The sequence below is a fragment of the Notolepis coatsorum genome (assembly GCF_963971535.1).
Source record: "Notolepis coatsorum genome assembly, chromosome: 11".
NCBI classification, from domain to species: Eukaryota; Metazoa; Chordata; class Actinopteri; order Aulopiformes; family Paralepididae; genus Notolepis; species Notolepis coatsorum.
Window position 1 is genome coordinate 91,543,715 of NC_140175.1, and position 27,035 is coordinate 91,570,749.

Below are 27,035 nucleotides of genomic sequence, written 5' to 3' on the forward strand. Positions count from 1 at the left end.
CAGGGGGGGGTCCCCAGGGTCCACAGTGAGATGGGAGCGAGGGCTGGAGGAGGTGGGACGGGGGGGGCAGGGAGGAGGGTATAGCGGAGAACCGGAGCTCAGCGTGATTCCTGGAGTACCTGGAGCCTGGTTGGCGTCGGCCACCTCCCCCACCTCCTGCTCCTTGCTGAGGGCTCGCACCACAGCGCAGTGGAACTCCTTCTGGGGGGACTCAGGAGCGGTGAGCCGGTCCTCCTCAGGGTCCTCCTCAGGGTCCTTCCCAGGGTTCTCCCCCCCGGTCGGCTCGGCCTCAGCGGGGAGGCGCGGGGAGGAGGGAGAGGCCTGGGCTGGGGGTGGCTGGGCTAGAGGGGTGGCCGGTGAGGGCGGCTTCTCTAAGACGGGGGTGTCATGCTCCGGTTGTGGCGCACTGGCAGACTGCGGGGGTGGGGTGGCGGCTTCCTGCTGTGGAGGCGTGGCTTTCTGTTGTGGAGGGGTCGCTTCCTGCTGTGGAGATGTGGCTTTCTGTTGTGGAGGGGTGGCTTCCTGCTGTGAAGGGGTGGCTTTCTGCTGTGGAGGCATGGCTTCCTGTTGTGGAGGCGTGGTTTCCTGCTGTGGAGGTGTGGCTCCCTGTTGTGGAGGTGTGGCTCCCTGTTGTGGAGGCGTGGCTCCCTGTTGTGGAGGCGTGGCTTCCTGTTGTGGGGGCATGGCTTCCTGCTGTGGAGGCGTGGCTTCCTGCTGTGGAGGTGTGGCTCCCTGCTGTGGAGGTGTGGCTTCCTGTTGTGGAGGTGTGGCTTCCTGTTGTGGAGGTGTGGCTTCCTGTTGTGGAGGTGTGGCTTCCTGTTGTGGGGGCGTGGTTTCCTGCTGTGGAGGCGTGGCTTCCTGCTGTGGAGGGGCGGAGGCGGAGGCTTCCCCACAAGCTACTTCCACAGCCTCAGGGAGCTGGGAGCCGCCAGTGGTGGTGGTGGTTGGTGGTTCCACCTCCTTACGCTCTCCTTGCGCCGGCACTGAAGAGTGGGGAGGCAATACATCAATCTGGCTGCCTCGCCTGACATCAGTCCTCCTGACATGGTCTGAGGAAGATGTAGGCGACTGATGCTTTCAATTCTCCAAAAGAATATCTTTTAAAAACTGGTAATAGGCAAAAATTCCTATTGCCACTCACTCACTCACATACAGGACAGACACAACCAACTGATGCTGTCCATTTGAAAAAGGAAGAGGGATTCAGACTTAAAAATTATTGTTTAAAAAAATAATAAATAAACAAACAACATTTGTACATTCCTGTCAAACGGGAATATGTTATTTATCATGTTGTTGTTGATACTATCTGCTGAAAAATAAAACATTGGAAAAGAAAGAAACATTTGAACATAAACACAACCATCTAACTTGCAATAACATGAACATGCAACACATCCTGTGAAACTAAAAGAGGTTGTATTATTCTGGGCAACAGGAAAAGTTCCCTCAATTCTTAACATACTCTGTGTTCCTACATATTCAGATAACATTAAACAGGAGATCAGATAGTAAAAACATTTCCCTCGTCTTATACATTATTCTTGACCTTCAAAGCAGAGAGAGGGAGGGAGAGAGAAAGGGAGAGAGAGAGAGGGAGGGAGAGAGAAAGAGAGAGGCACACACACACAAAGAGAGAGATATACAAAGAGAGACAGAGAGAGAGAGAGAGAGAGAGAGAGAGAGAGAGAGAGAGAGAGGCACACATTACACACACAAGAGAGAGACAAGGAGAGACATACACACACAAAGAGAGAGATACAAAGAGAGACAAGGAGAGAAACGCACACATTACACACAAGAGACAAGGAGAGAGACATACACACACAAAGAGAGATATACAAAGAGAGACAAGGAGAGAGAGATATAGAGAGGCACACATTAAACACACAAGAGATACAAGGAGACATACACACACAAAGAGAGAGATATACAAAGAGAGACAAGGAGAGAGAGAGAGGCACACATTACACACACACAAGAGAGACAAGGAGAGACATACACACACAAAGAGAGAGAGATACAAAGAGAGACAAGGAGAGAGAGAGAGGCACACATTACACACACAAGAGAGAGACTAGGAGAGACATACACACACAAAGAGAGAGATATACAAAGAGAGACAAGGAGAGAGACACACACACAAAGAGAGATATACAAAGAGAGACAAGGAGAGAAACACACACACAAAGAGAGATATATACAAAGAGAGACAAGGAGAGAAACACACACACACACAAAGAGAGATATACAAAGAGAGAGACATACACACACAAAGAGAGACAGAGAAAGAGAGAGAGGCACACATTACACACACAAGAGATACAAAGAGAGACGAGGAGAGAGACATACACACACAAAGAGAGACAGAGAAAGAGGCACACATTACACACACAAGAGAGATACAAAGAGAGACAAGGAGAGAAACGCACACATTACACACAAAGAGAGACAAAGAGAGAGAGACTAGGAGAGGGACACATACACACAAGAGGACAGAGAGAGAGAGGCAGGCAAAGAAGAGTGGAGACAGGGTGGTATGTTCAGGTTCTCTGCTACACCCCAGACAGGGTGGTATGTTCAGGTTCTCTGCTACACCCCAGACAGGGTGGTATGTTCAGGTTCTCTGCTACACCCCAGACAGGGTGGTATGTTCAGGGTCTCTGCTACACCCCAGACAGGGTGGTATGTTCAGGGTCTCTGCTACACCCCAGACAGGGTGGTATGTTCAGGTTCTCTGCTACACCCCAGACAGGGTGGTATGTTCAGGTTCTCTGCTACACCCCAGACAGGGTGGTATGTTCAGGGTCTCTGCTACACCCCAGACAGGGTGATATGTTCAGGTTCTCTGCTACACCCCAGACAGGGTGGTATGTTCAGGGTCTCTGCTACACCCCAGACAGGGTGGTATGTTCAGGGTCTCTGCTACACCCCAACCGCACCCAGTGCTAAAATAAAAGGTGGGTAACCTGATGATCTCAGTAACACCAATAACCAGCACTGTACAAATCTACCTTTTCTTCTCACACACACACACTAGTATCACAGTATTTTGTTTTATTTCAACAAAGGCTTTTTTTCTTTCTTTTTACCTGAAAAAACTACGTATACTATAATCTATACTATGAATTTCAAGCATGGAGATCCACATCAGCTTAATAACCCTTCCACTGCCACGCGACAAAGGGTTAACCCTTCCACTACCACACTACAGACGGTTAGTAGTGTGGCTGTGAAAGGTTAACCTTCTGTAGCGTGGTAGTGAAAGGGTTAAAGAAAAGGAGGGTAAAGTGAGTTCAGGTGGGTTTACCCTCCTTCTCCCCCCCCCCCCAGACCTCCTGATTTACCTTCCGGTCCCTTCTGCTTCAGCTCCACCTCCTTGCGGTACTCCTCCAGCTCCCGGTCCGTCTGCTTGGTGAAGGGGTTGGGGCCCGGCTTGCTGACGATCACCCGGGGCTGGTACTCCTTCTCGATGATGGCCTTGGACGCCGTCACCAGCTCCCCCTGTGAGACACACAAGAGAGAAGGAGGACAGGAGCAGAGAGACGGGACGTCCCACGGTGAAAAGTGGTTTCAGGGATCTGGGTTTCCATATACAGCTCTGGTCAAGAGTTATAAATTACATTTTTAAAATAATAATAAAAAAACACAACACCATAAAAACGATGTAGATATAATGTATCTTTTTTAGCCGTTTCAATAAAAAATGTGGGCGAATTTAACTTTCCCGTGTCGGGAGCTTTTCTCTTATTTAGAGTACGTTTATTTAGAAGAGCTTTAGGCAAGCGCATGTGTCATTATTACAGATTGGAAATAGCAACGCTGCATGGATATATGTGGTTTCTGAAGTCATTTTTTTAGGCAACTTAAAATACCATCAATCTTTGATATTAATGTATACCAGATATGATGCAACTCTACTTTTAATTTAGATTTATTTCCTATTGTTTTCCATCCTATTGTTTTCCTCCAGTATTCATTCATATCCAACAAGGAAATCAAATAATATGCATCAGTAATTTCTTCCGCACAACATTAGGTCAGTTCAGTATAAGATTTAGAGGTTCTACAATTTGGAATTCAAAACGCTCTATAATAAAAAAAAAAATTGCTCATCTATTTCATCACTAAAATCCAGGCTTAAATATACATTGTTAAATGAATAGCTTCACTCTCATAAAACAATTATTGTCACTTTTGTTTTCGTGTTCAACATTAAACTATTGTGCAACCTTATGCTTCATGTCATAGCCCCCCTCTGGACAGCCTCCTAGTTGAGACTCAACCATCTTGTTTGGAAATGCTGGGGAAAGTCCTAGCGTAGGTGCATGAAGCCATGTTTTTGGTAGATCTCACACTGCCTTTGATGTTGTGAAAACTACTTCCACTAGCGTTACTGTGTTCTTCTACTACTACAAGCTATTGAAACGTGTGCATCGGTCCGTAGCACGCAGGAGTTGATAACAAGCTCACCCAACTGAGCACGGTTGGACGTCTGACGCCTGATGCCCTGGAATTCACAAGGGTGAATTATCTATTCCAGCGGTTCTCGAAAAATAAAAATGTATTAATATAATTTTATTTTACATTAGTTCAAGGGGAATTCCTCTCAGAGTGTCTCTCTGTATTAATCTGTATTACTACAGAGTAAACAGAGCCCTCAGCCAGCTCTGTACATATGGTCAGGTCAGAGATATCGCCCTAAACTACCACACATTCAGCTTCCTGCTTTAAAAAAAGAATAACACTGAGGTGAAAAAGGGCAATAAACAATGCCAGTCAAAGGTTGCCATGCCTACATTTACACTACCCGACTCTTAACTCATTCAGCGCCACGGGTCGGGACGCCAGAGGGCGCCATCACTTTAATCAATGGGGGGACTGCGACATTTGCGAGTGCTTAAAATATATCTTATATTATAGCTATGGGTCTAATACACCCGTCGATTGTCAGTGAGTTGCTTCCAGTCAACATGTACAAAACAGATTGTTTTTTCATACATACATTTCCGTTTTATACCGTGGTGAATAAGAGTATATTTCCAGAGCATTCTGTCTAATCTCAAGAAACTCGAGCAAACAGCGCTTCAATGTATTTCCTTAGAAATCGTCCCATTTGTCGCTTGATTTATGAATCGTTCTGAAAATAACGCTAGATTATCGGTATTATATGTGTCATCATGCGCGAACATGAGCTTCTCAGTGCTTTGCCTGCAGCCAACGTCAGAAACACACACGCTCCGATGGTGGCGAAAGAAACATCGGATTAACCCAAGATTCGTAACATAGTCCTTAGCTCACATCTGATGTCCTGCAAAAAGATTAATCAAATTCCTGATCGCTATTCCAAATATTGATCGCGTTTATTGATCCAACGTTATATGTCCGAAAGGCATAATCCACGCTGCTCCCAGTCTCCCCAGTCCATGTGTTATAAACGTTACTCTTGCCCGAGAAGGAAAACCTGGACCGGACTTGTTAGATCAGCGTACAGTCCAAGGGGAAGAGATTTCAATGATGTGCAATGCCCTTTTGAGAGCTCAGACCCATTCCCAATGATAACATCAGGCTGGATGGATGAAAAATTTATGGATATAGCTAATAAAAGAACCAGACTTTTCTTGTGACTGGCGCTGAATGAGTTAATAAACACTGCACAGACTCTGGTGCAGTGTGGTACTACGGTTTGGACCATGTGTACCATCATCACTATTAGTAGTATTACGGTCTGATTGAATCCTGCCACTCACTACTACTACTGTTATCACTATTGTCATTATTACTTGCACTTTGTTCTATGTACCTCTCCTACATGTACCCCCTGTAATCCCCAAGGGGATTAATAAAGGAACACTTGACTTGAATAAATATATGAGTCTATGGATCTACAACTGACTGTTGACTGGAACCCGTAAGAGAGACCACATCACCCCTGTCCTTGCCTCCCTTCATTGGTTTCCAGAACGCTACAGAATACATTTTAAGGTTCTCCTGTTCGTTTGTAAAGCCCTTAACCCATTCTCTGCCACGCTTATATCCATCGCTGTTTGATCTCTGCCAGCACTGTATGGAGATGTTCACCTTCTTTGCAGGGCTATAACTTTTTAAATTGTATTGCTAAATTGACATTACTATGGCCCATTCAACATCGATTATCTATCGTTCAGGATGTAGGAACGTTTTACCTTTTCATTCACACATTCATACGAAAATACCGTCTAGAGTATAAATATGTTTTTATCGTTTTCTGCAGTATTTCCCAGAACGTGAGATATAGGCACAAATGCATATTAGATCATCAAATGCAGTTGATCGACGTTATATTAAAAATTTCAACTGTACATGGTCCTAAACGTTATGACTGATCATGCGCGGGTGAACGGGGGGGGGGGGTCGTTTATAATTCCGTGATAGTCGTTAGATGCTTCATGTAGTATGGGTGATATATTGATCAGAGCAGTTTGTATCGAAAATGATAAACAAAAACGCTGAAACTCACGTCAGTCTCCTCGTACCGTTGGGCGATGAGAGTGGAGCAAACAGATCCCAGTTATGTGGTGGGGATCTAGGCGATCCATTTCCGGTTTGTATATTACTAATACACGCCCAAATCATGTAGATTATTGAGTTATGGCAAAGATCCATATCCACGGTGTGTGTATTGAGTCCCGCAACGATAAACGAGTGGCCGGACGGAATAGGGAGACGCACGGGGATCACAAGAGATCCACTTCTGGTTGCAACTCGCCGATCAGCCACCAGGTGGCAGTATTGAAGCGTTGCAGAGTTGTGCTGGCTCACACAGCATCCGACAAGGCTCCGTGAGTGAAATATGAATACCATGGCAAAAATATGAAATTATGATCAGAATCACGTCGTACGCCGTTATTGGCAGAATTCGCATGAACTTGAAACCTGTTGTACGACGTTATTGGCGGGGAAAGGGTTAATGGTCACCGGCCGTCACCCCCCCCTCCTACATCTCAGACCTCCTATCCCCCTATTCCAACACCAGGTCCCTCAGGTCAGCTAATCAGTGGCGCCTAACAGTCCGGAGGTCTAACCTTAAGCTGAGGGGGGGCCGTGCCTTTGCTGTCGCAGCCCCTGAACTGTGGAACAGCATCCCCACCTCCATTAGGCTTGCCCCCTCGACAGATGCCTTCAAGTCTAGACTCAAAACCCACTTCTACTTATTAGCTTTTCCCGATGTACACAGACTCATGCCCTGTTTGCTTGTGTGTCCTCCCGTAAAACTGAGATGTGATTGTTGTCAATTATATGTTGTCTAGATGTATCTATGTGTATCTACCCTCTGAGTCTGTACAGCACTTTGGTTGACATGTGTCATGTTTAAATGTGCTCTATAAATAAATCTGATTGATTGATTGACAACATAAAACCAGATCATATCTCAGAGAAACGGCAACACTGTTAAGGCCCTTTGTAACTTATTTCTATCAATTAAAGTACAGCAGGATAATTGGTCTACGAGAAAACCCTTTGGTTTTTACAAGTCAGACAAGGAAATCCTTTGGTATTTACAAGTCAGACAACACAGGGCATAACAAAAAAAATTGTTTCCTGTTGGTTGTCAGTTAAGGCCCTGGGTAGGTAGGGAATTTATTTTATTTTATTTTTTATTTTATTCTTTCCCACGGCGACTATGGATAGGGAATTTCTTTATTTAATAAGAAATTTCACAACATGGATGCATGTACTCTGCCAGCATGTTTAATATCCATAATACTAAAGGTTTGACTAAGATTTCTATGAAACTGTATTCAAAAAAATAAATAAAAAAAATCGAATAATTTATATATATATATATATATATATATTTTTTTTTAAACTCATAAAATATATTGGGTCGCACCTAAATCGGCAGGGTCGGTCAGCAACCGGAAACAAACCATTATTTTTTTTAGGCCCAGGGGTTTGTGTCAGAGCCAATAGGTGTTAACCAGGGTTATGGGAAGCATTCAGGGTAAAACTTGACAAACAACACAATCTGAAACGCCACAAAGACATTGGGCTTAAGACGGATTTTATCTTCAGTAACACCCTTTAGTAAAATAATAAATAAAAAGAAAAGTAGCAGACATCGAGCATAACAGTCACTGCATCTCAAATCAGCCGTTGCTTATGGGCCTAAGATCTTTTCTTCTATAGTTTGGATAATGCTGCAATTATGGGATACAGGAATAATTAGTAGTTGGAAGTGTTGACAAGTTTAAACTGAAGTTTAAATATGAACCCATCTGTGTGGAAAAAAGAGGGGGGGGGGGTTCCCCACACTTTGATTTACACTCATGATAATTACTGTCAAAGAGTCTTCACACTTACAGGTAACACCGTCACACCTCCTTATGATATGTAGTGGCAGTTCAACTGTTTGAAAATTATGCCTCGTGTTTGTTTTGATTTAAAAATAATATATATATATATTTTTTTTACTCCTTGCACTCAGCTGCAAGGTTAACCGTCTGTAGTGTGGTAGTGAAATGGTTAACCTTCTGTAGTGTGGTAGTGAAAGGGTTAACCATTTGTCGTGTGGCAGTGAAAGGGCTATCCTTCTGTGGTGTCGCAGTGAACCCTTTGGTGGTGTGGTTGTGAAAGGGTTAAGACCCGAAAGCCAATATGAACGGCATTTCCAACTAGGATGATGTGTTTTCCACATCATGTGAACACAGCATGAGATCAGGACGAACGTTGATATTCTAGCCAGGGAACCAGCTTAACCCTTGTGTGGTGCTCAGGTCTGTGGGACCAGTTTTGTTTACTAAAAGAGAAATCATACAAGTCATTATTATTTTCAACTCTCACCGGCATTGGCTCATTTTCTTAACCCTTTCACTGCCACACGACAAAGTGTTGACCCTTTCACTACAGAAGGTTAACCCTTTCACTACCACACTACACAGACTGTTAACCTTCTGTGGTGTGGTAGTGAAAGGGTTAAGAAGCACATTTTCATCCCCTGTTCACTGGACCAGAACGTGTGGAAATTCAAATTGTAGGTTAAAAACAAGTAAAACTGGTAAAGCTTACACAAACAAGTTCACTGTGTACCTTCACTGTCTGCCTCCACATCGTTTAATTTATATTTCTAAGATAAACATGATTTATTCCATTCATGTCTCGATTATAATGGACATTTCTTCGCTCTCTCTTTTTTTTTTTACAAGCATTTCACAAAAAAACAAATAGACTAGTACTTGTATTGATAAATGTGATCTAGCAGAGCTACAGTAAATGGCAAATATGTACAGTATGCTGTCTAGATTCCTTGTAATTGAGCATTTTTTGTTAAGTATTTTTACAAAAGTTGTTATGGCTTTTATTGCGTTAACATCACAATGATGTTGTGGGTCCACCAGACCCGTGATCATTGGGTAAGTAACAAAAAAATGCTAACATCACAGAAGGGTTAAGACGGCCTAGTTAGCCTTCAACTAGAGATAGATATAGTCTCCCTGCTAAGAACCCATCCCGGTAAGCTCTGGAAGCACACATATCAGCATCAACTCGGGTCTACCAAGGTACAGGGGGTTGTGGGGATGCTGATATGAGATGCAGAGGTCAGAGGTCATTGTGGCAGGAGCAGTGTGTACCTTTCTAAAAGACTTAGCGGGACTATACGCCCCCTCGGACACATCGAGGCCAGCAATAGTGTCCGTACAGTCAGACAGAGGGGCGTCCTGCAATAGTAAACCCAGTGAAGACAGGGGGGCACAACCCAACACACTGAGATGCTCTCTCTCACGCTCTCACTCCCTCTCACACCAGGGCTAGACCAATATGAGACTTTTGTCTGTCATAAATTAAAATGTTTGGACAGTTTATATTTCCAACAATGGATACACCCGTCGATATAACCTTTTTAAAAGGCAGTATGGGGAAAAAAATATATTATCTTGATATGATCTTATTTGGGAATAAATCGATTTATTCTAAATAAAATAGTTAGACAATTGTATAGCATGTAGCTACACTTACAAAGGTTGCCAAAGTATAGCTTGCTTGCTTACTTACTTAGCTTACAAAGTAGGTATTTTCCATTAGAACAAACATTTATTTCAATTGTTGTGATGAATTCTATTTGGCTGATGGATATCCGTCTAGCCCCAAAGACACACAAAACGCATTCACTCACACACACACACACACACACACACACACACACACACACACACACACACACACACACACACACACACACACACACACACACACACACACACACACACACACACACACACACACACACACACACACACACACACACACACACACACACACACACACACACACACACACACACACACGGTCCCTTTCAAATGACACAAATACATGAGCAAACATACGACACATGCATGCAAGGAGAGGTGGTGTGGGGGAGGCTGGGAAGCCATGGCAGCAATGAAACCAGCGCCAGGGGACCATGCATTGCAATGGCTAACTTCTAACACAAGGGGGTGCTAGTCGGTTGGATAAACTCCGGTCTAGCAGGTGCTACAGTTCCATCCAACGGCCCTTGATGAACGATGACGAGAGCTGAATAGGAGTTTCAGTAGGTCCATCTCATGGAACACTGCGGCTGAATGACGGCGCAAGATGCAAACACAAGCATTCAAATCTGATGCCCCTGGTGCCTCGTTCAATTGGGTGTCTGGATAAAATATCCGAGCAGCAAAGTCTTGAGTACCAAAAACAAAAAAAATTAAATAAGGGCTCCAAGAGCACTCGATGATAAAAGCATAACATGCAAACTGAACTCAAAAAGCTAAAAAAATCCCCAAGATCCTCTCTGCACTTGTTACAATCCAGTAACAGCATTACAAACACATCACCACAATGCTGTACATCAGGGGGGAGCATGTCTATGTTCCCCGGGTCCTATGTTCCCCGGGTTCTATGTTCCCCGCTTTGATTGATTGAAAATTTTAGACCACCAGCCCTGATTCCAAACTCTAACCTTAACCAGTTCGAAAGAGGGCCTAAGCTTAACCGTTTGAAACAAGGCGGACATTAATAATTAATAAAATAATAATAATTAATAACATTTTCAATCTATTAATCAATCAAAGCGGGGAACATAGAACCCGGGGGAACATAGGACCCGGGGAACATAGGGATGATCCCCATCAGGGCTATTCAACCTCAACAGCAAGTGGCCACATAGGAAGATCACTGGGGGGGGGGGGGTATATACATACAGTATAATGTTAGTAGATTTATTACTGCATGGAGTAAAATAGTCACGTGCATCCCTTTTCTTTTACTTTAAATGGTAGCATTGAAATCAATTCCAGACAGCAGCCGCTCCGTACAAAACAATAGGGAGGCTGTGGTTAACAAGGCTCGACACAGGTGCACAAAGTTACAAATCACAGCACATGTGCTTTAAAAAGACCGGCCACAGATTGCAGACAGCCTCTCGAGGGCCACGTATCTAGTTGAATAGGCCTGCAAGTGCAGAAGGATAAGAGATTTTGGGATTCAGACGATCACTGCCTGCAAATGAAAAAAAATTGTAATAATAAATACTACCAAAAAATACCTCAACTCATAACAAAAATAAATTAAAAAGGCAAAAAATACACATGAAACGCAGCAAAGACCAACTGAGATGGAAACACAGCCCCGGCTGGGTGCAGCGTGAGGCTACTCACCTGCCAGACCGACACTCTCTGTGGTCAAAGAACAACGTCACAGTTACACGGCCGCGCCCACGCTCACGCTCTGGGACGCAACGCGGGGGACATTTTGGCGCCGCCTTGCCTAGCGGGTGAAGTCGCCTCTTTCAGAAACCGATGCAGGACGGGATAGCATTGAACATTGAGTCGTAATGGCAACTCGTTTGTCGCTGATCGGTATTCCGAGGGCAACTTCACTCACGTCGTCCTCATATTGGCTGCAAGTGTATTAGGAGTTGGCGACAGACCTATAGGTCGAATGAGTTTCCCGTTTTCTGGGAAATACTTTCCGCGTGCTTCTTTGTTGGCACAGACAAACGCAATGGCACCAATGACATAATCCAAACTAAAAAAGCGAGGTGCAAAGTGCACTTCAAGTTTGACAGGAATAAGTATTTTTTCACTGTGTATAATTACGAGATACCTATTCGGCCTCAAGTGTGGCCCTAGCTGAGGCTAGGAGGGCAGCGTAGCTCATGGTGGGTCTAGGTGTTTAAAAAGCACTGACCTGGGTAAAGGTGCGTTCCATCACACTGCCGGAACACAGAACCTGAGACTGAGGCCCCGCTGTCTTTATGTCCTGCAGGTTCTGATCCCGGATCTGCACAGACAGACAGACAGACAGACAGACAGACAGACAGACAGACAGACAGACAGACAGACAGACAGACAGACAGACAGACAGACAGACAGACAGACAGACAGGAAGGTTGGTGGCGTTTAATAATAATAATAATACATTTTATTTGTAGTGCACTTTACATTTGGAACCAAATCTCAACGAGCTACAGGGTAAAACATAGGCTTTTAAAAACAGGCAATTAAAAAACAAGGCATTAAAACATACAAAAAAGGGATAAAACACACAAAGGCGTGTATAAAAGGTTAAAACTATGAAAAAGCTTTGGTGAAGAGGTGAGTTTTTAGTTCTCTTTAAAAAAAATCAGTGGTCTAGATGCAGTTAGGTGTGTATTTCCATTTGACTCTGGAATAGATTCGATGACAAAAGTTAAACTGAGCAAAAACGTCACACAGTTCTAAATGAAATACAAAAAAATAGATTCTAGAATGGTACAGGAAAGAGGAGGGAGGTTGTAACTCTGTTGAAATGATTGACTTGTCTTGTCGTTTGTTACAGATTTTGTTCTGATAGTCAGCAGATACCTTTTGCCTTCTAAAAGATACTGGATGCACCGTAAGTAGCCTATTGATAGTAAGATAACACGTTATTTATTAACAGTAATGATTATAAATTAACTTGATCGATGGACAAGTGATTTTGTTTGCAGATGATTTGGTTGGAAGACGTACTTTTTAAGGGTTTATTGCAATAAAGGGTAGGACCTGATAAGCTAATTGTTCTTCTTCCTATTCCTTTTTGGATAAGAGACCGTTTTGTTTATTATTTGATCTTACTTTATTATCTTTTTCTTTTCACAGCAATTTATCTGCATTTTCTTAAAAAAAAAGATCCGTTGTTTCTTGATTATTTTTATTGTTCGAAATAAACTATTCATTCATTCATTCAAGAAATTGGTGTTAAGCAACAGAACACAGACCAGTCTAGATGGTATTGAGGCTGCCATCTTACAAAGTACAGTTGGTCAGAATAAGAGATAAAGAACCAGTGGGGAGAAAGTGCCTGTGCAGTATGCAGTATGCATACATTTTATCCACCACAATTAGGAATTCCACGTGGCTAGGAAGGTCTGCCTTTTCTGCTGATGCTCCCGACTCATGGAACATCCTTCAAGGCACTTTAAAAAGAGATCAACACTCTAACCTACACACAGTTCAAAAACCATGATCACTAACCACTGTGTATCAGACTAACGGTTTTAACTCACTTTGTTTTTTTATCTTGTATTCTAGCCGATTTCCCCTGTTTTTAAGCTTTGTTTAAAAGTTTTAAATAAAGATTGAACGATAACAATGATTGTGCTGTTCATGGAGTGGCCAACTTTGATGCCGACAACCCATTGGCGATTTAATGTATAAGATATTTTCACTAGTGTAGTGTAGACTGCCTTTTCCATACTCCCAGTGCAGGTGTAGTGAGTGGACGTGTGATCACCGACGGACCTGACCTGAACCAGCACTCTACAAGCCAACAACAAGGACATTTCATCTGGTAAGGCCACTCTCACCTTATTCCTCATCTCCAGGACGTCTTTGGGGTTGGTATTCATTGGGATAAACTGATTGGCTACGGCAGTCTGGCGGATGCCTTCCTCCTTTGGGTACTGTAAACGCCAGAAAAACAAGTGTTAAAAAAATTACAACCTTAAAACAAAAGCGACGCAAACCAGGTCAGAGAAAAATAAACATGACAAACCAAAAGCACAAAATAGAGCATCTACGCAGGCTCGACAATACAATAAAGGGTCATGCTTTTTAAACTGAAATGGAGTAAAAAAAAAAAAAGGGTCAATGACTAAAAAGAGTCGAATGGAAACGATACCTGAATGCAGTGAACCAATGATGATGACTTATTCAATGACTTGAGAGAATGGTAATATTTGATGGCTGCCATCTTCGTAATGCCCGGATGTTTTAGGAGTAGGGGGTGTAACGATATATCGCGACGTCGTGGTGCGTCGCAATACTAAAATGGGACAATGTTGTGGACCGTGATGATCGCATCGTTCCGCACTTTTATTTTAAAAAGGCAAACCAGGAAGTGACAACATTTCTGCTGGCTGCTTGTACTACAACCCTGTTAGCTAGTAGCTACGCTCCCTAGCAGCAGCTGAGCTCTCTTTAGTACAGAAGACGTCAACATTTCATGAAGAGATGGTCGCACTCTGAAATAGATCAATCGCTGCCTTTTAATTGTTCCATCGGTCGCAAAACTTTTCAGCCAATCCGGCCTTCATCAGTGTGTACAGTACAAAAGCAAAGTCAATGAACTGCCCTCCGGATCCAGATGCTAATAGTTAGCATTGACAGTGGCCGCTAACATTATTGGCTGGCAAGCAAACTGCGCATTCCAGACGGGGCTATTATTGGGGTGATCTCTACATAGACGGTGAAACATCATGACGTGAGGCTTTAACTTCACCATGGATCAGACAAGTGGAAGAAGTTGTATTTTCTTTCACCCAACCCGCCGTGGTCATGTGCAGGTGACGTTATAGTATTCAGTCGGAGGTGTAGGACAATAGGACATCATCTTTTACTTAATTGCCCAGAGGCTTGTCTAGCTTGGTTGTGACTGGATAATGTATTTGGCATGTGCCTATGCCTCTCTACACTGTGAAGGCTACATTGTGGTTGAATGTAGGCCTACAGTGTGTAATGTATTGTGTAATGTATCGTCTTTGCATGTTGGCTTCCGGGCTGGTGCGTGTAAGTATGGGTACCGAATCCGGTACTTTTAAGGGCATCGACCAAATCACGTCGGTACTACAGAGTACCGATTCACGTGAGATCCACCGGTGCCACATTTCGGTAATGCAAAAGAGAATTGATGTCAATGTTTCGTTCAATGCCAAACTTGATTCAACGACAACAAAGCAGTCGGGGAAATGGCAAGCCGAAAACTGCCGCAAGTGTGGTTACACTTTACAAAGCTAGATGCAGACAACGCTCGCTGCAATATTATATATATATATTAACCATTTCTCTGCCACGCTTATATCCATCCTTATACCGTCCTCTGCCAGCTCTATGTCTATGGAGATGTTCCCCTTCTTTGCAGGGCTATAACTTTTTAAATTGTATTGCTAAATTGACATTACTATGGCCCATTCAACGTCAAGTATCTATCGTTTAGGATGTAGCAACGTTCTACTTTTTCATTCACATATTCATACTAAAATACGGTCTAAAGTATAAATATGTTTTTATCGTTTTCTGCAGCATTCTGCAGAACCTGAGTTATAGCCCTAAATACATATATTAGATCATCAAATGTCAATTGTACAAGGTCCTACACGTCATGCCTCATCATCTGCTGGTGACCGGAGGGGGGGGGGGGGTTATAAGTCCGTGGCCGACGTTAAATCATTTATTTAGTATGGGTGATATGTTGATCGGAGCAGTGTGTATGTTTAATAATAAATAAACACGCTGAAACTCACCGCAGCTTCCTCGTAGCGTTGGGCGATCAGCGTGGAGCAGAAAGTTCGCTATTATGGGATGTTGATATATGCGATCCATTTCCAGGTTGTATAATACTATATACGTCCAAATCATGTTGTTTATCGAGTTATTGGCAACGGATCGCTATCCAGTGTATCAAGCTGGAGTCCCGCTAGCGATAGCGAGTGGCCGGACGAAATATGGGTGAGCACCACTTCCGGTGTGTCACTTCCGGTTTTGGCGATTCGCCGATCGGCCACCAGATGGCGGCCTTGAACCGTTGGAGAGTTAAGAGGAGATCAACAGCAAGTCTCAAGTCTCCGTGGGTGAAATATGATTGCTATGACAGATTTTTGAAATATTGATCTCAAAGACGCTGTAAGACGTCATTGGCAGATTACGCATGGCGAGGAATGGCGTCTAAAGTCGTCCTTGGCGATTAAAGGGTTAACAAATTGTTCTAAATAAATAATAATGATAATAAATAAAGTTTGGATTTTTTTTTTTTACAACTGAGGTAGGTAGATTACATTTTTAGACACTAAAGTACAGAAAAAAGGTACCGTCGGGTACCGGTATCGGTTCAAATGTGAACAGTACAAAAAGAAAACCTAGGTGCGTGTGGGTAGCTAACGTTAGTTTCTGACTCAACATTTTTGAAGTGAGAGTCTAGTATCGCGATTTAACCGAGTGTATCGTTGCACCCCTACTTGGGAGTAACACGCGTGTGTATAAAGAAAAGATGCTATGCAATATACATGTGCTCATCAGCATATCTGAAATATTAATGACAGACTGCATCTGGCCCCACATGAACTGCCGGCAATACAAAACTGACGATCGTAAATGTCACCATCATCATTGATGCACTGACTATTAGAATTCAAAACCAGAATCCAAATAACTGAGGATCATCACGCTGAAGGTCAACTGAAAGCATCACAGAATGGAGAGATAAAACCATGAGGAGGAGGAGGAGTGAGGAGAAGGAGTGAGGAGGAGGGGGGGGGTAGATGAGGAGGAGTCTAAGGACTGGGTGGGGCGATGAGGTTGGCTTACGAAGCGAGAGTGTGGCAGTGAGGAGTGAGCTGGCATCACCAAAGTCATTTCCCAGGCTGACACACAAAGACGACAGAGAGGACGACAGAGATAAAAGAGAAAAGACACCTCCAAGACACTCAGCTACCCCCCCGCCCCCCTGATGGTCCCAACATAGACCATACAGTCACCTTCCTATACTGCTGACACTGGTAGGTTTTCACTTTCCTCTTAAATAAATCATCACGATAGCCCACCCCCCCTCCCTTCCCTTCCCCCCCCCAAGACATCTGAAATTCCCCCAAGGGGAACAATAAAGGACCATCTCATCTTATTCAGACCGCTACAGCTGACATCATTTTCATTTTCTATATCCTATTCATCATAACCTTTTTCTCGTGGATTAGCATGATTTCTTGTAAACCTGGTAATGCGCAGCTTATGACTGAAAAAGGAAAAAACAGGACATTTTATGCCAATAAAGCCACCTCAAAACACCACCCTCTTTCCTTGATCCTCCAATCGCAACGGTCGCTTCAAATGTTGTACGCCAACAGTTTCAATTGGAGGATCAAGAGAAGAGGGCGGGTTTGAGGTATAGGTTGATTTCCGTACACAAATGTAGCCAAATGAGTAGCAGGTGAAAATACAGAAATCAAATATTTTGCCTTCATGAAAAATTTCTTTTTTGTATCGTTTTTGTAAAATATGTCTTTTTTTCACCAGGTATTACACCTATGAAAAAGCTTAAGCTCATGGGTTAATTCCTGTACATAATAGAAGCTGCGCTGTTAAAAAGTGCCAAAACGAGAGGCTGAATGAGAAGGTCTGGATGGGTAGTTGCTGGGTTGGGTTGAGTATGGGATGAACATGTAGACGCAGTATACTCACTGAACGAGAGAGAGTGTCTCACAACACAACTTCTCCTATACTTTCCCAACAGGAGATAATTCATTCAAGTCAGGTCAAATTTCATATGTTGTTATTTTTTTCTTGTTTTTTTTGTTGTCATCGTTTTCTTGCTTTAGATAAATCCAATCATGCAAGGGAAGACCTCGAGGAGTTTGAAAAACATTTATCAGATTCCAAAAGAAAGAAAGAAATAGAAACAAAATGAAAAACGGGGCAACTGAAACGTACAACCGGGGGCAATTGTTGGTGGGAGAGTCAGGAGAGCAGGCTGCATGGCTCTTTTAGGGGGACATTTCAAACCAAAAGGTTTACCGCCGTCTGCACAATATTGTTAAAACTAGCACTCTTTAGAAACATGCCATCTCACCCATACACAATAAGACATCTAAAAGTTAAAAAAATATTAAAAAAAATTAACATTTCACAGAGCAGAAATCCACTGGCAGGATTTCGCTGCGTATGTTAAGATACTTGCTATACTTTCTTGCACTGAAATATCATCTTATGATGCCACAAAGTTAGTCGGCTTAAAGACGCACAGACAACAGACATGAACAAAAGTGGGAAGGGGAGGGGGGGTCTGCGAAGGCAGCAGTATTGTGGTTAACTACAGGGTGCCATTTGCCAGCGGGGGGGTGGGGATGGTTTCCAGACCTCTGCTTTTCACATCCCGACCTCTGGTCTTTGGTGGTCATGTGATTTATCCCCCTTCTGGTCGTCTATTATAATGGACCATCATTCTGCTTTTTTCTTTCATGTTTCCAACACCTGGAATGCCCCCCCGCCCCCCCCCCCAACTAACTCTGAAGCTGAAGGTTCTTCCTTCTTTTGCTGCATTTAAAAAAAGTATGATCTCCGACCACTGTGTGTTGACTGTGCAGATTAATTTTTTTGTTTATTCTTATTTATGGTGCCTATATGTATGAAATAGCTGTTTTGTATACCCGCTGTCGCTGTGAATGAGAGGGTAACCTCAAGTGTCTTACGGGTTGAAATAAAAGGTTTGATTCATTCTTGCAGCCTACACACACCAGCACACACACACACACACACACACACACCAGCGTCTCTCCCTGCTTGCCGGTGTCTCAGGCCTACTTAGCCTTAGTGAAATTAAATTAATCTAAATGCTTAAATGTATCTATACATTACGTAAACCTTATTCATTACATATTGTATTCAGTATCACTTTACAAAAATGGAAGAAAAACTAAACAGAAAACGACTTCCTGTTGCATCGTCTTATGAGATGTGTGTTTTATATGAATATAACTTGTTATGGCCTTTATATATATATATATATATATATATATATATATATATATATATAAAGGATAAGATATATATAACGTTTTTTTATTTATCATTTCAGATATATTTTAAATATAAATCCCTTGTCCCCCCCCCACACAAAATGGCACCCTGGTTAGCTACGACATCATGGAGCCTTGCCGTGTACACGGCCATGCCACTCGCTCGTCTGGGGGGTAAACAACAACAACAACAACGATGCATTTCACTACGACTCGTGCAACAGGACATGCGCTGGGCAGCTGGCCGGGCATCCTGAAGCTTTAGGAGACCAGAGGGGAGGAGACGGCAAGAGAAGAGAGAGGAGGACGTCTGCAGGTTGGGCTGGAACGTCACTACGGGGGGGGGGGGGGACACACACTACCACAGGACACAGAAGCAACTGCTTAAGATAGGCTGGTCGCCGTGTAGGTTGTTATTAGGAGATTAATAGGAAGGGAGGATTGTGGAGTTAATAGAGAGAACAGGAGGAATATAGAGGGAAATCTGTCTTAAGCAGTTGAAGCGGTCGTGTACACTTGCATGGGTAAGGGAGGACTTTTGACAGCAATTACCCACCCACCTAGAACGTACAGTAGATAATAATAAGGCACTGGGAAAATTATGACAGCGCCTCAACCGCCTACATCGCCGCCTCCAGGAACCTCAGGATGTCGACCACCTACCCGTTCTTCCGACAGCCACGACAAGGTGGCTGCAGAGTTAACTATGCTATGAACAATAAAGGTATTGGCACAGACCAAGCAGTTGGTTATACAGCTTGGCACGCAGACACCGGACGAGAGAGACTGCAGCAAGGGTTTGACGTGATCGTGCGTTATGTTCGTCCACACCTTAGTCTTCGACTTGGGGCTGCCGTCGGGCCCGTCCTCGCAGGCCTCGTCGGGCCGCCCGCCGGCGGCATTCGGCCAGCGGTTCTTGTTGTCACGCTGGCCGCGCTGGAAGCTGTGCTTCAGCGGGGAGCGGGCGCCCGAGTCACTGTCCTCCCCGTAGGAGTAGGTGCCGTGGGCGGAGGAGGGGGGGACTTCCACGTCGCTGTACTTTTTTGCTTTGTCGCGCAGCGCGGGGCAGCGGTAGGGGTAGCCGGTCCTGTAGCCCTGGGAGAAAGGAGGGGGAACAATGGGATTTAGATGGATGGTAAATGTGCTTTACAATTTTTGTTCTTCACACTTTTACTTTTAAAACAATGTTCAATATTACACTTACTGTAGATTTCTGTATATTTTTACTGTATATTTTATATTAGAGTGTATATACATAAAATAGAAAATGTCAATCCCGGACCGTATTTTATTCTTAGGCTTATTTTATTCTTCTTAGGCTTATTTTTTATTCTTATTCTTTGTTTTGTCTACCTAAATGTTTACCGTTTACTGTGAGTGATTTGTAGTGCCAAATTTCCCTCGGGATGAATAAAGAATTTCTATTCCATCTATTCTATTCTATGGCGGAGGCGACCATGCAAGGTGCCAACCTGCTCATCAGGAGCAATTAGGGGTTAAGTGTCTTGCTCAAGGACACTTCCGACGCGCTGCCTGGGAGGAACAGGAATCGAAACCGGGAACCGTCCCAACTACCAGGCAACTGCTCTACCTCCTGAGCCACTGTCGCCCCGACCGTCTGTAAAAGGAGCTCCATAGACATCTAACGTGGATCACCATATGGCGTTTGAACCACATCAGAAACAGGTTCTTTAAAACCGCACAAGACAGACTATTCATATAGTCGGATGACAGTGAGGGTGCTTTTAGTCTGTCCTTTATGGCTTGTGAATAGGACAGAATTGAAGAATGTATTTTCAATATACTGCAGAGAAGGACGATGTCTTCAGAATGAATATTTCAGCCACTTGTGAAAATGGATCATATTCTACAATGTCAACCAACAGGGAAAACACAACACCGCTATCTAATTACATAACGTTCTTAGGCTCTACACTAGTGCTGCATGATTTGGTGAAAGAGCAGGATTGCGATTATTGTGGACAATATTGCGATTACGATATAATAAATAAATGTTAAGTCTACTTGCTTGGTTATCAAGGAAAATGTACCGCTGAGGCTGGTGACCTGTTTGTTTACATTCCTGGATCACATGGGCCACGGGGAGAATAGTACTGTGACCCGACATCCCCCGAAAGTCTTATTATTTCATAATACAAAGTTTCCGAATAATAATAATAATAACTTTATTTGTATAGCACTTTTCATACAGAGGTTGCAGTTCAAAGTGCTTATGTGCGAATGGACTTTTGAATTAAACCAAGTTGTAATGCAGTGATGAACGGTCTTTCCCAGCGGAACACAAGTTACCATTACACAGGTTGAGCTATGCACGCTTTGCTTGCTAACGTTAGATAGCAGTGTTGATAAGAAGGAGCCGTCTGCCAACAAGGATGTTGTTTCAACAAATGTATTCACAAAATGGATTACCATTCAAAACATTGTTGAAGACTCCTGTGACCAGTAACTAAGTACGTATTTTCCTAACCATTTTGTGACCACAGCATTGCTACGTTAGTTGCGCAAATATAACACTGCATATATATGCATATATACAGCTCTTAACACTAGAACAGCCATGGGGAAAATGTCACTGATTCCCACCGGAAGGGGTCAGATGACCCCACAGCTTATGAGAAAAATAAACAGTGTAAACTATATAATTACCTCTTAATATAAAAATATGAGGTTTACCACAGGTTTGAGTGACAAAAAAAATATATAATAATAAATAAATATTATAATTATTTTTTTTTATGGAAGAGCCACACATTGACGGGAAAAGAGCCACATGCGGCTTGCAAGCCATGGGTTGGCCACCCCTGCGCTAGACGCTCGCAAAGTGCTGTGACTTTCCACATATATATTCCATATATATGTGGAATAACGTTCTAATTACATTTTCCTGAAGTCATTTTGAAATTTCAGAAACCGTGCCAGATAAAACGGGTACTTTTAGGAAAAGTGTTTGAGTGACAGAGCTGGAGCTCGACCGAGTGACGAGGATACATTTATTGAAAATGCCTAGGGGTCATTTGACCCCTTGTCGGCTGTGCTAGTGCTAATGGCTCGGATTTGGAGATTAAATGCAAGAAAGTTGCTTTCACTCGCACACACTTATTTAATTAAATCAGTTTTTTTTGCAATTATATAATTGCACCGGCTGATATCACGACTGCAATTGCAATTAGATTAATCGTGCACCACTACTTTACACACACATCGTGGTTCCTACCAGGTTGTCCAGCATCCTCATAAGAGCCTCAAACTCCTGCTCCCCGACCTCCCACTTGGGGTGTGTGGACGTCCCGTCTCCGAGCGACTCGGGGACCCGTGGGCGAGCCTTGTACTTTGCCGGGTCCAACATCACTAGGTTGTCTGGCCCCCCTGCACTAGCCAGGGTTCGAACCTGTGGGGATATTAAGGGGAGGAGGCGGGGTATAGACAAGACACAAAACACAAGACGGATGCAGCAGGGATACACACACACACACACAAATGGATGGAGAGACAGAAAGAGACGGATGTAGACGACAAAACAGATGAAAGGACACAGAAAGAGGCAGACAGAACGAGACACGGATGTAGACCACAAAACAGATGAAAGGACACAGAAAGAGGCAGACAGAACGAGACACGGATGTAGACCACAAAACAGATGAAAGGACACAGAAAGAGGCAGACAGACAGGAGACAAACACATTAGTCATGACACATGCAGACAAACACACTGTGGTAATTATCACAGTAATGACTGAAAATACACTGCATGGTACATTCCTTCATGATGATGGGGGACGACAACACAAACAGCCGTGTGTGTGTGTGTGTGTGTGTGTGTGTGTGTGTGTGTGTGTGTGTGCGTGTCTCCTACCTGGATCTCGCAGGCAGTGACTAGATTATGGATGTAGAAGAAGGCCTCCTCCACGGTCTCTCCCACAGACACCAAGCCGTGGTTCCTCAAGATCAGCACCTTGGAGAGAGACAGTAACTCACTCATGGCTTTTCTGTTTTCCATTGCCGAAATTTGTGGATGGTACCTGGTACTTTTTTTAGTACCTGCTCCGTCGAGGTTCCAAGCGGGTGGAGCAGGGGCTAAAAAGTTACCTGAAACACTGATTGGTCAGAAGAGAGAATCCTCACTAAGGCATCATTGCGCTACACAGGGAGCGTCCAGAAACTCAAACCAGCCATCTTTAAATAGCCTCGCGACTACTAAACATTAGCATTATTTGTTTGCGAGAACAAAGTGCAATAAACTAAAAAAATATATACATTCAGTGTATTCTGACTCATTTATGGATGAAACAAAACCAACATCAACACAATTTACCACCAAGAACAAAGTTTTCTCACAAAAAGATTGCCAATTTTATTAGCTTATGTGCTAATGTGACTGGGATTTCCCATTATAACCGTTAGCATTGCGGCTAGCGTACATTAGCTAATAAGGCACTGGAGGCAGACGGGGCTCAACCGAAACCCATGGGCTCAGGTCAGGCTAAATGTTGATAGTAAAAGTTTGTTACTAGCAAGTATTTTTTATTTTTATTTTTTTTATTGATCTTTTTCCCCCTCCTTTTTCCTCCGATTTTCTCCCATCCCAATGTTAGTCGTTATGCCAATTCCCAATCCCCTTCCTGGTCGCTGCGCACTTACCCCCCACAGTCGGTCTGGGAGAGTGGAGGCTACCACGTGCTTCCTCCGACACACGTCCAGCCAATCAACCGCTTCTTTTCACCTGGCAGCGCGGATTCTCACTGAGAGGGTGTAGCGTGTGGAAGGATCACACTATCCCACTTAGATCCTATCCGCACTTAGCAGGCGCCCCGACCGAACTGTAGGAGTCGCTGTTTACAACGACCCGGACCCACCCCGCCAGCTTCTCCCACCCTCTAATACAGCCAATTGTATTAGTGTGAACGGCCAGCCAAGCTGGTGACAACCCCGGAGCTGTGAGCTGGATTCGAACAGGCGAATCCAGCCGCTCCGGGGTTGGTGATAGGGCTGGGCGATATGGCAAAAAATCATATCGCGATAACGATATGATAATGTTATCATATTTCTCGATATCGATAATTATCGAAATTGTTACAAGTATAAAAAAAAAATTAAATTTAAACAACAGATGTATGTTTATTTTGCAGCAATTCTTTGTCGTTGCCGCCATCTTTAGTGTTACATCCCCTCACACTCCAGTTCTCAGGCTGCAGCTGGTTTAAAAGCTAAAGTAAACCGGCTTCTCTGCTGGCTGTGGCTCCAAGGGAGTTGAACAGTTCTGGCTCTTTTTTGGTGGACAAACCACCGCACATGTGCACCGTGACTCGTGACTGGAGTCTAGCTCTGCTAGCACACATAGCCTACTGTGTACAGACGGTTTCAAACTATTTTAAATTAGAAAGCAAACAAAATAAATGGACAAGAGAAAAATAAATCTCAATTTGGTCAGTATTGTCATTTGGACAAGCAAAGCCATTACTTTAAGTTGCAGGCAAGAAAGACAAGTCTGTCCACTGTCTCTGGTTTTAAAACTGCCCTGTTGCAAGTCACAAAAAAAAAAAAAAAAAAAAAAAAATTCGATTTTTTTTCTTCGATATTCGATATCGATTATTTAAAATATACCGCGATATTCATCGTTATCGTTATATCACCCAGCCCTAGTTGGTGATGAACGCAATCTCTGTTACGCCACCTGACCGCCCCGTTACTAGCAAGTATTAGCGATTTACTTTTATTAGCGATTAAGTATTGTAATGGCTCGTGACAATCAGCTGCTATTTGATTACAAATCACCAAGATGTCTGCGATGGAATACTATGAGAAGAGGGGAGGCGGTTGTAGTGCTGATGGGAGAGATGGTTACATCATCACGGCAACATCTGATATAAGTAGGGATGCTCGATATTGGCTTTTTTACCGATACCGATATTGTCAAACTTTTAATTTCCGATACAGATATCAACCGATACCGATATATGCAGGGTTCCCCCCCCCCCCCCCCCAAAAACGGAATAATTTCAGGTACTTTGGCTGCCATGAAACGTCTTTAGACGTCATTGCCGGCCATGCTCAAGTTGCCGGAGGACGCTGTACAGCGTCCTTATATCAATATTTCAAAAATCTGCGATCGGATTCATATGTCCCCTCCGCTGGCCTGAGATCCACCAGCAGGACCCACTGAGCTCTCTGGCGGTTCAGGAGCGCCATCTGGTGGCCGATCGGTGCAATCGCTTAACAGGATGTGCCATAGAGGTTGTGCTAGACGTCCGTATTACTTCCGGGCACTCGCTATAGGTCCCGGGACTCTGACTCGTCACGCTACACAGTGATCGATTGCCAATAACTCGATAAACAACATGATTTGGACGTATTTACCATTATACAAGCTGGAGATGGACCGGGTAAATTTACATCCCATAATGATAATATTTCTACTCTACGATGATCGCCCAACGGCGCGCGGAGACTGGGGTGAGTTTTAGCGTGTAACGTTACCGTCTTCGATACTAACTGCTATTATCAACATTTGACCCACATTAGATGATTGGTATAACGCTGCCCACGGAATTATAAACGCCCCCTAGCCCATCCGGTCAACATCAGATGACGTGTAGTAACTTCTAGAAGTACGTCTAGTTGGAATTTTTTATATCGCGCTGATTGCCATAAAACTGTATTGCATCATCAATATAATGCATTTGGGGCTATAGATCACGTTCTGGAGAAAGCTGCAGAAAGAGATGAAAACATACTTATACATTAGACCAGGGGTGGGCAATTATTTTTCCCGGGGGGCCGAATGAGCAACTGAAAATATGTTGGAGGGCCGGGCCAAAATTCCAAACACAATTATGCATAATATACATTTTATTTCTATATAAAAAGCAGTAAATGGCATTGTTTTGACCCCTGGTAAGAGTGTATGTTATTATTTGGCAATTAAACGGTGAGGTTAGCTTTCAAAAATATAATTTATTCAAATAGAATTTATTTCCAAAATGATAAACAAAATGTGAAACATTAATAACAAAGGGCATGTATGAAAAAGTGCTATACAAATAAAGTTATTATTTTGAGTTTCATATACTATTGAAACAATGATTTTCTTAGCTTTCTAAAGACATCACATCATCTTATAGCCTAAATAAACAAGACATGTCACTGAACTGTGTAAAGAAAAGTGTCCCAGTAGCCTTTTTTACTTTACATGCCTATATTAAACATTTAATGTTTTCAGAACTGTGCAAAAAAAAAAAAAAAAAAAAAATCAAGTGTCCCATTTCACTTGTTATATTTCCACATTTTAGTGTTCTTCAGCTTTTTTTTTTTTTCATTCAGTGTGATAAATCCAGTCTCTGTTGAGCTTTAACAAGTCCATCAAAGTCAGGTTGCATGTCTGAGGTGGAGATGCGAAGCACAGCTGCCAGATGTTCATCAGTGAGAGAGGATCTGTACCTGGACTTGGTAAACGTCATGACTGAGAATGTCTGTTCACATATAGGTGGATCCAAAGAGAACCAACATCTTCTGAGCATGTCTTCTCATGTTTGGAAAGTTCTCCTCCTTGAGAGCAGAGTAGAACTCTAGCAGTGATGCTGACTTAAAGTGCTCTTTCAGTAGTGAATCAGACTGCAGGTCAATGAGTTCAAGCTGAACATCAGTGGGTGCACTATCAACACTGCAGGTAAAGGGAGAGGAAACCAGCTGCATTTCATCCTCAACCTTTTTGAAATCTTGAAAACGCATTGAAAATTCATCATGCAGTGCTCCCAACATGGATGAGTACCTGTGCCGGTGATCAGCTGATGGTTTGACTTCTTTCAGGGTTTTCATGTGTTTGAGATTGTTGCTGCCTAGTTGCCTTGAAATTTATTGCAACTTTGTCATGAAGGCTTTCACATGGCTATGCATTTCATGAGCAAAAAGGCCCTTGCCCTGCAGTTGTGTGTTCAGTAGGGATGGGTACTGTTCACATTTGAACCGTTACGGTACC

At 43.3% G+C, this 27,035-nt stretch overlaps 1 protein-coding gene across 7 annotated transcripts in view; it reads right to left on the reverse strand.

Annotated features, from left to right (window-relative positions):
• Positions 1–27,035, reverse strand: part of add1 (adducin 1 (alpha)) — an 80,233-nt gene that overhangs the window by 9,663 nt on the left and 43,535 nt on the right. For 5 of the 7 annotated variants that reach the window (XM_084324778.1, XM_084324781.1, XM_084324782.1 and 2 more), the window contains 7 exons: positions 22,917–23,015; positions 22,278–22,451; positions 19,874–20,137; positions 13,844–13,939; positions 12,205–12,297; positions 3,348–3,504; positions 120–983 (listed from right to left, as the gene is read on the reverse strand). In XM_084324778.1, the coding sequence (XP_084180904.1) occupies positions 120–983; positions 3,348–3,504; positions 12,205–12,297; positions 13,844–13,939; positions 19,874–20,137; positions 22,278–22,451; positions 22,917–23,015 (1,747 nt within the window). The remainder of the gene's footprint in view (positions 1–119; positions 984–3,347; positions 3,505–12,204; positions 12,298–13,843; positions 13,940–19,873; positions 20,138–22,277; positions 22,452–22,916; positions 23,016–27,035) is intronic. The other 2 variants (XM_084324783.1, XM_084324784.1) reach the window with 1 other exon arrangement.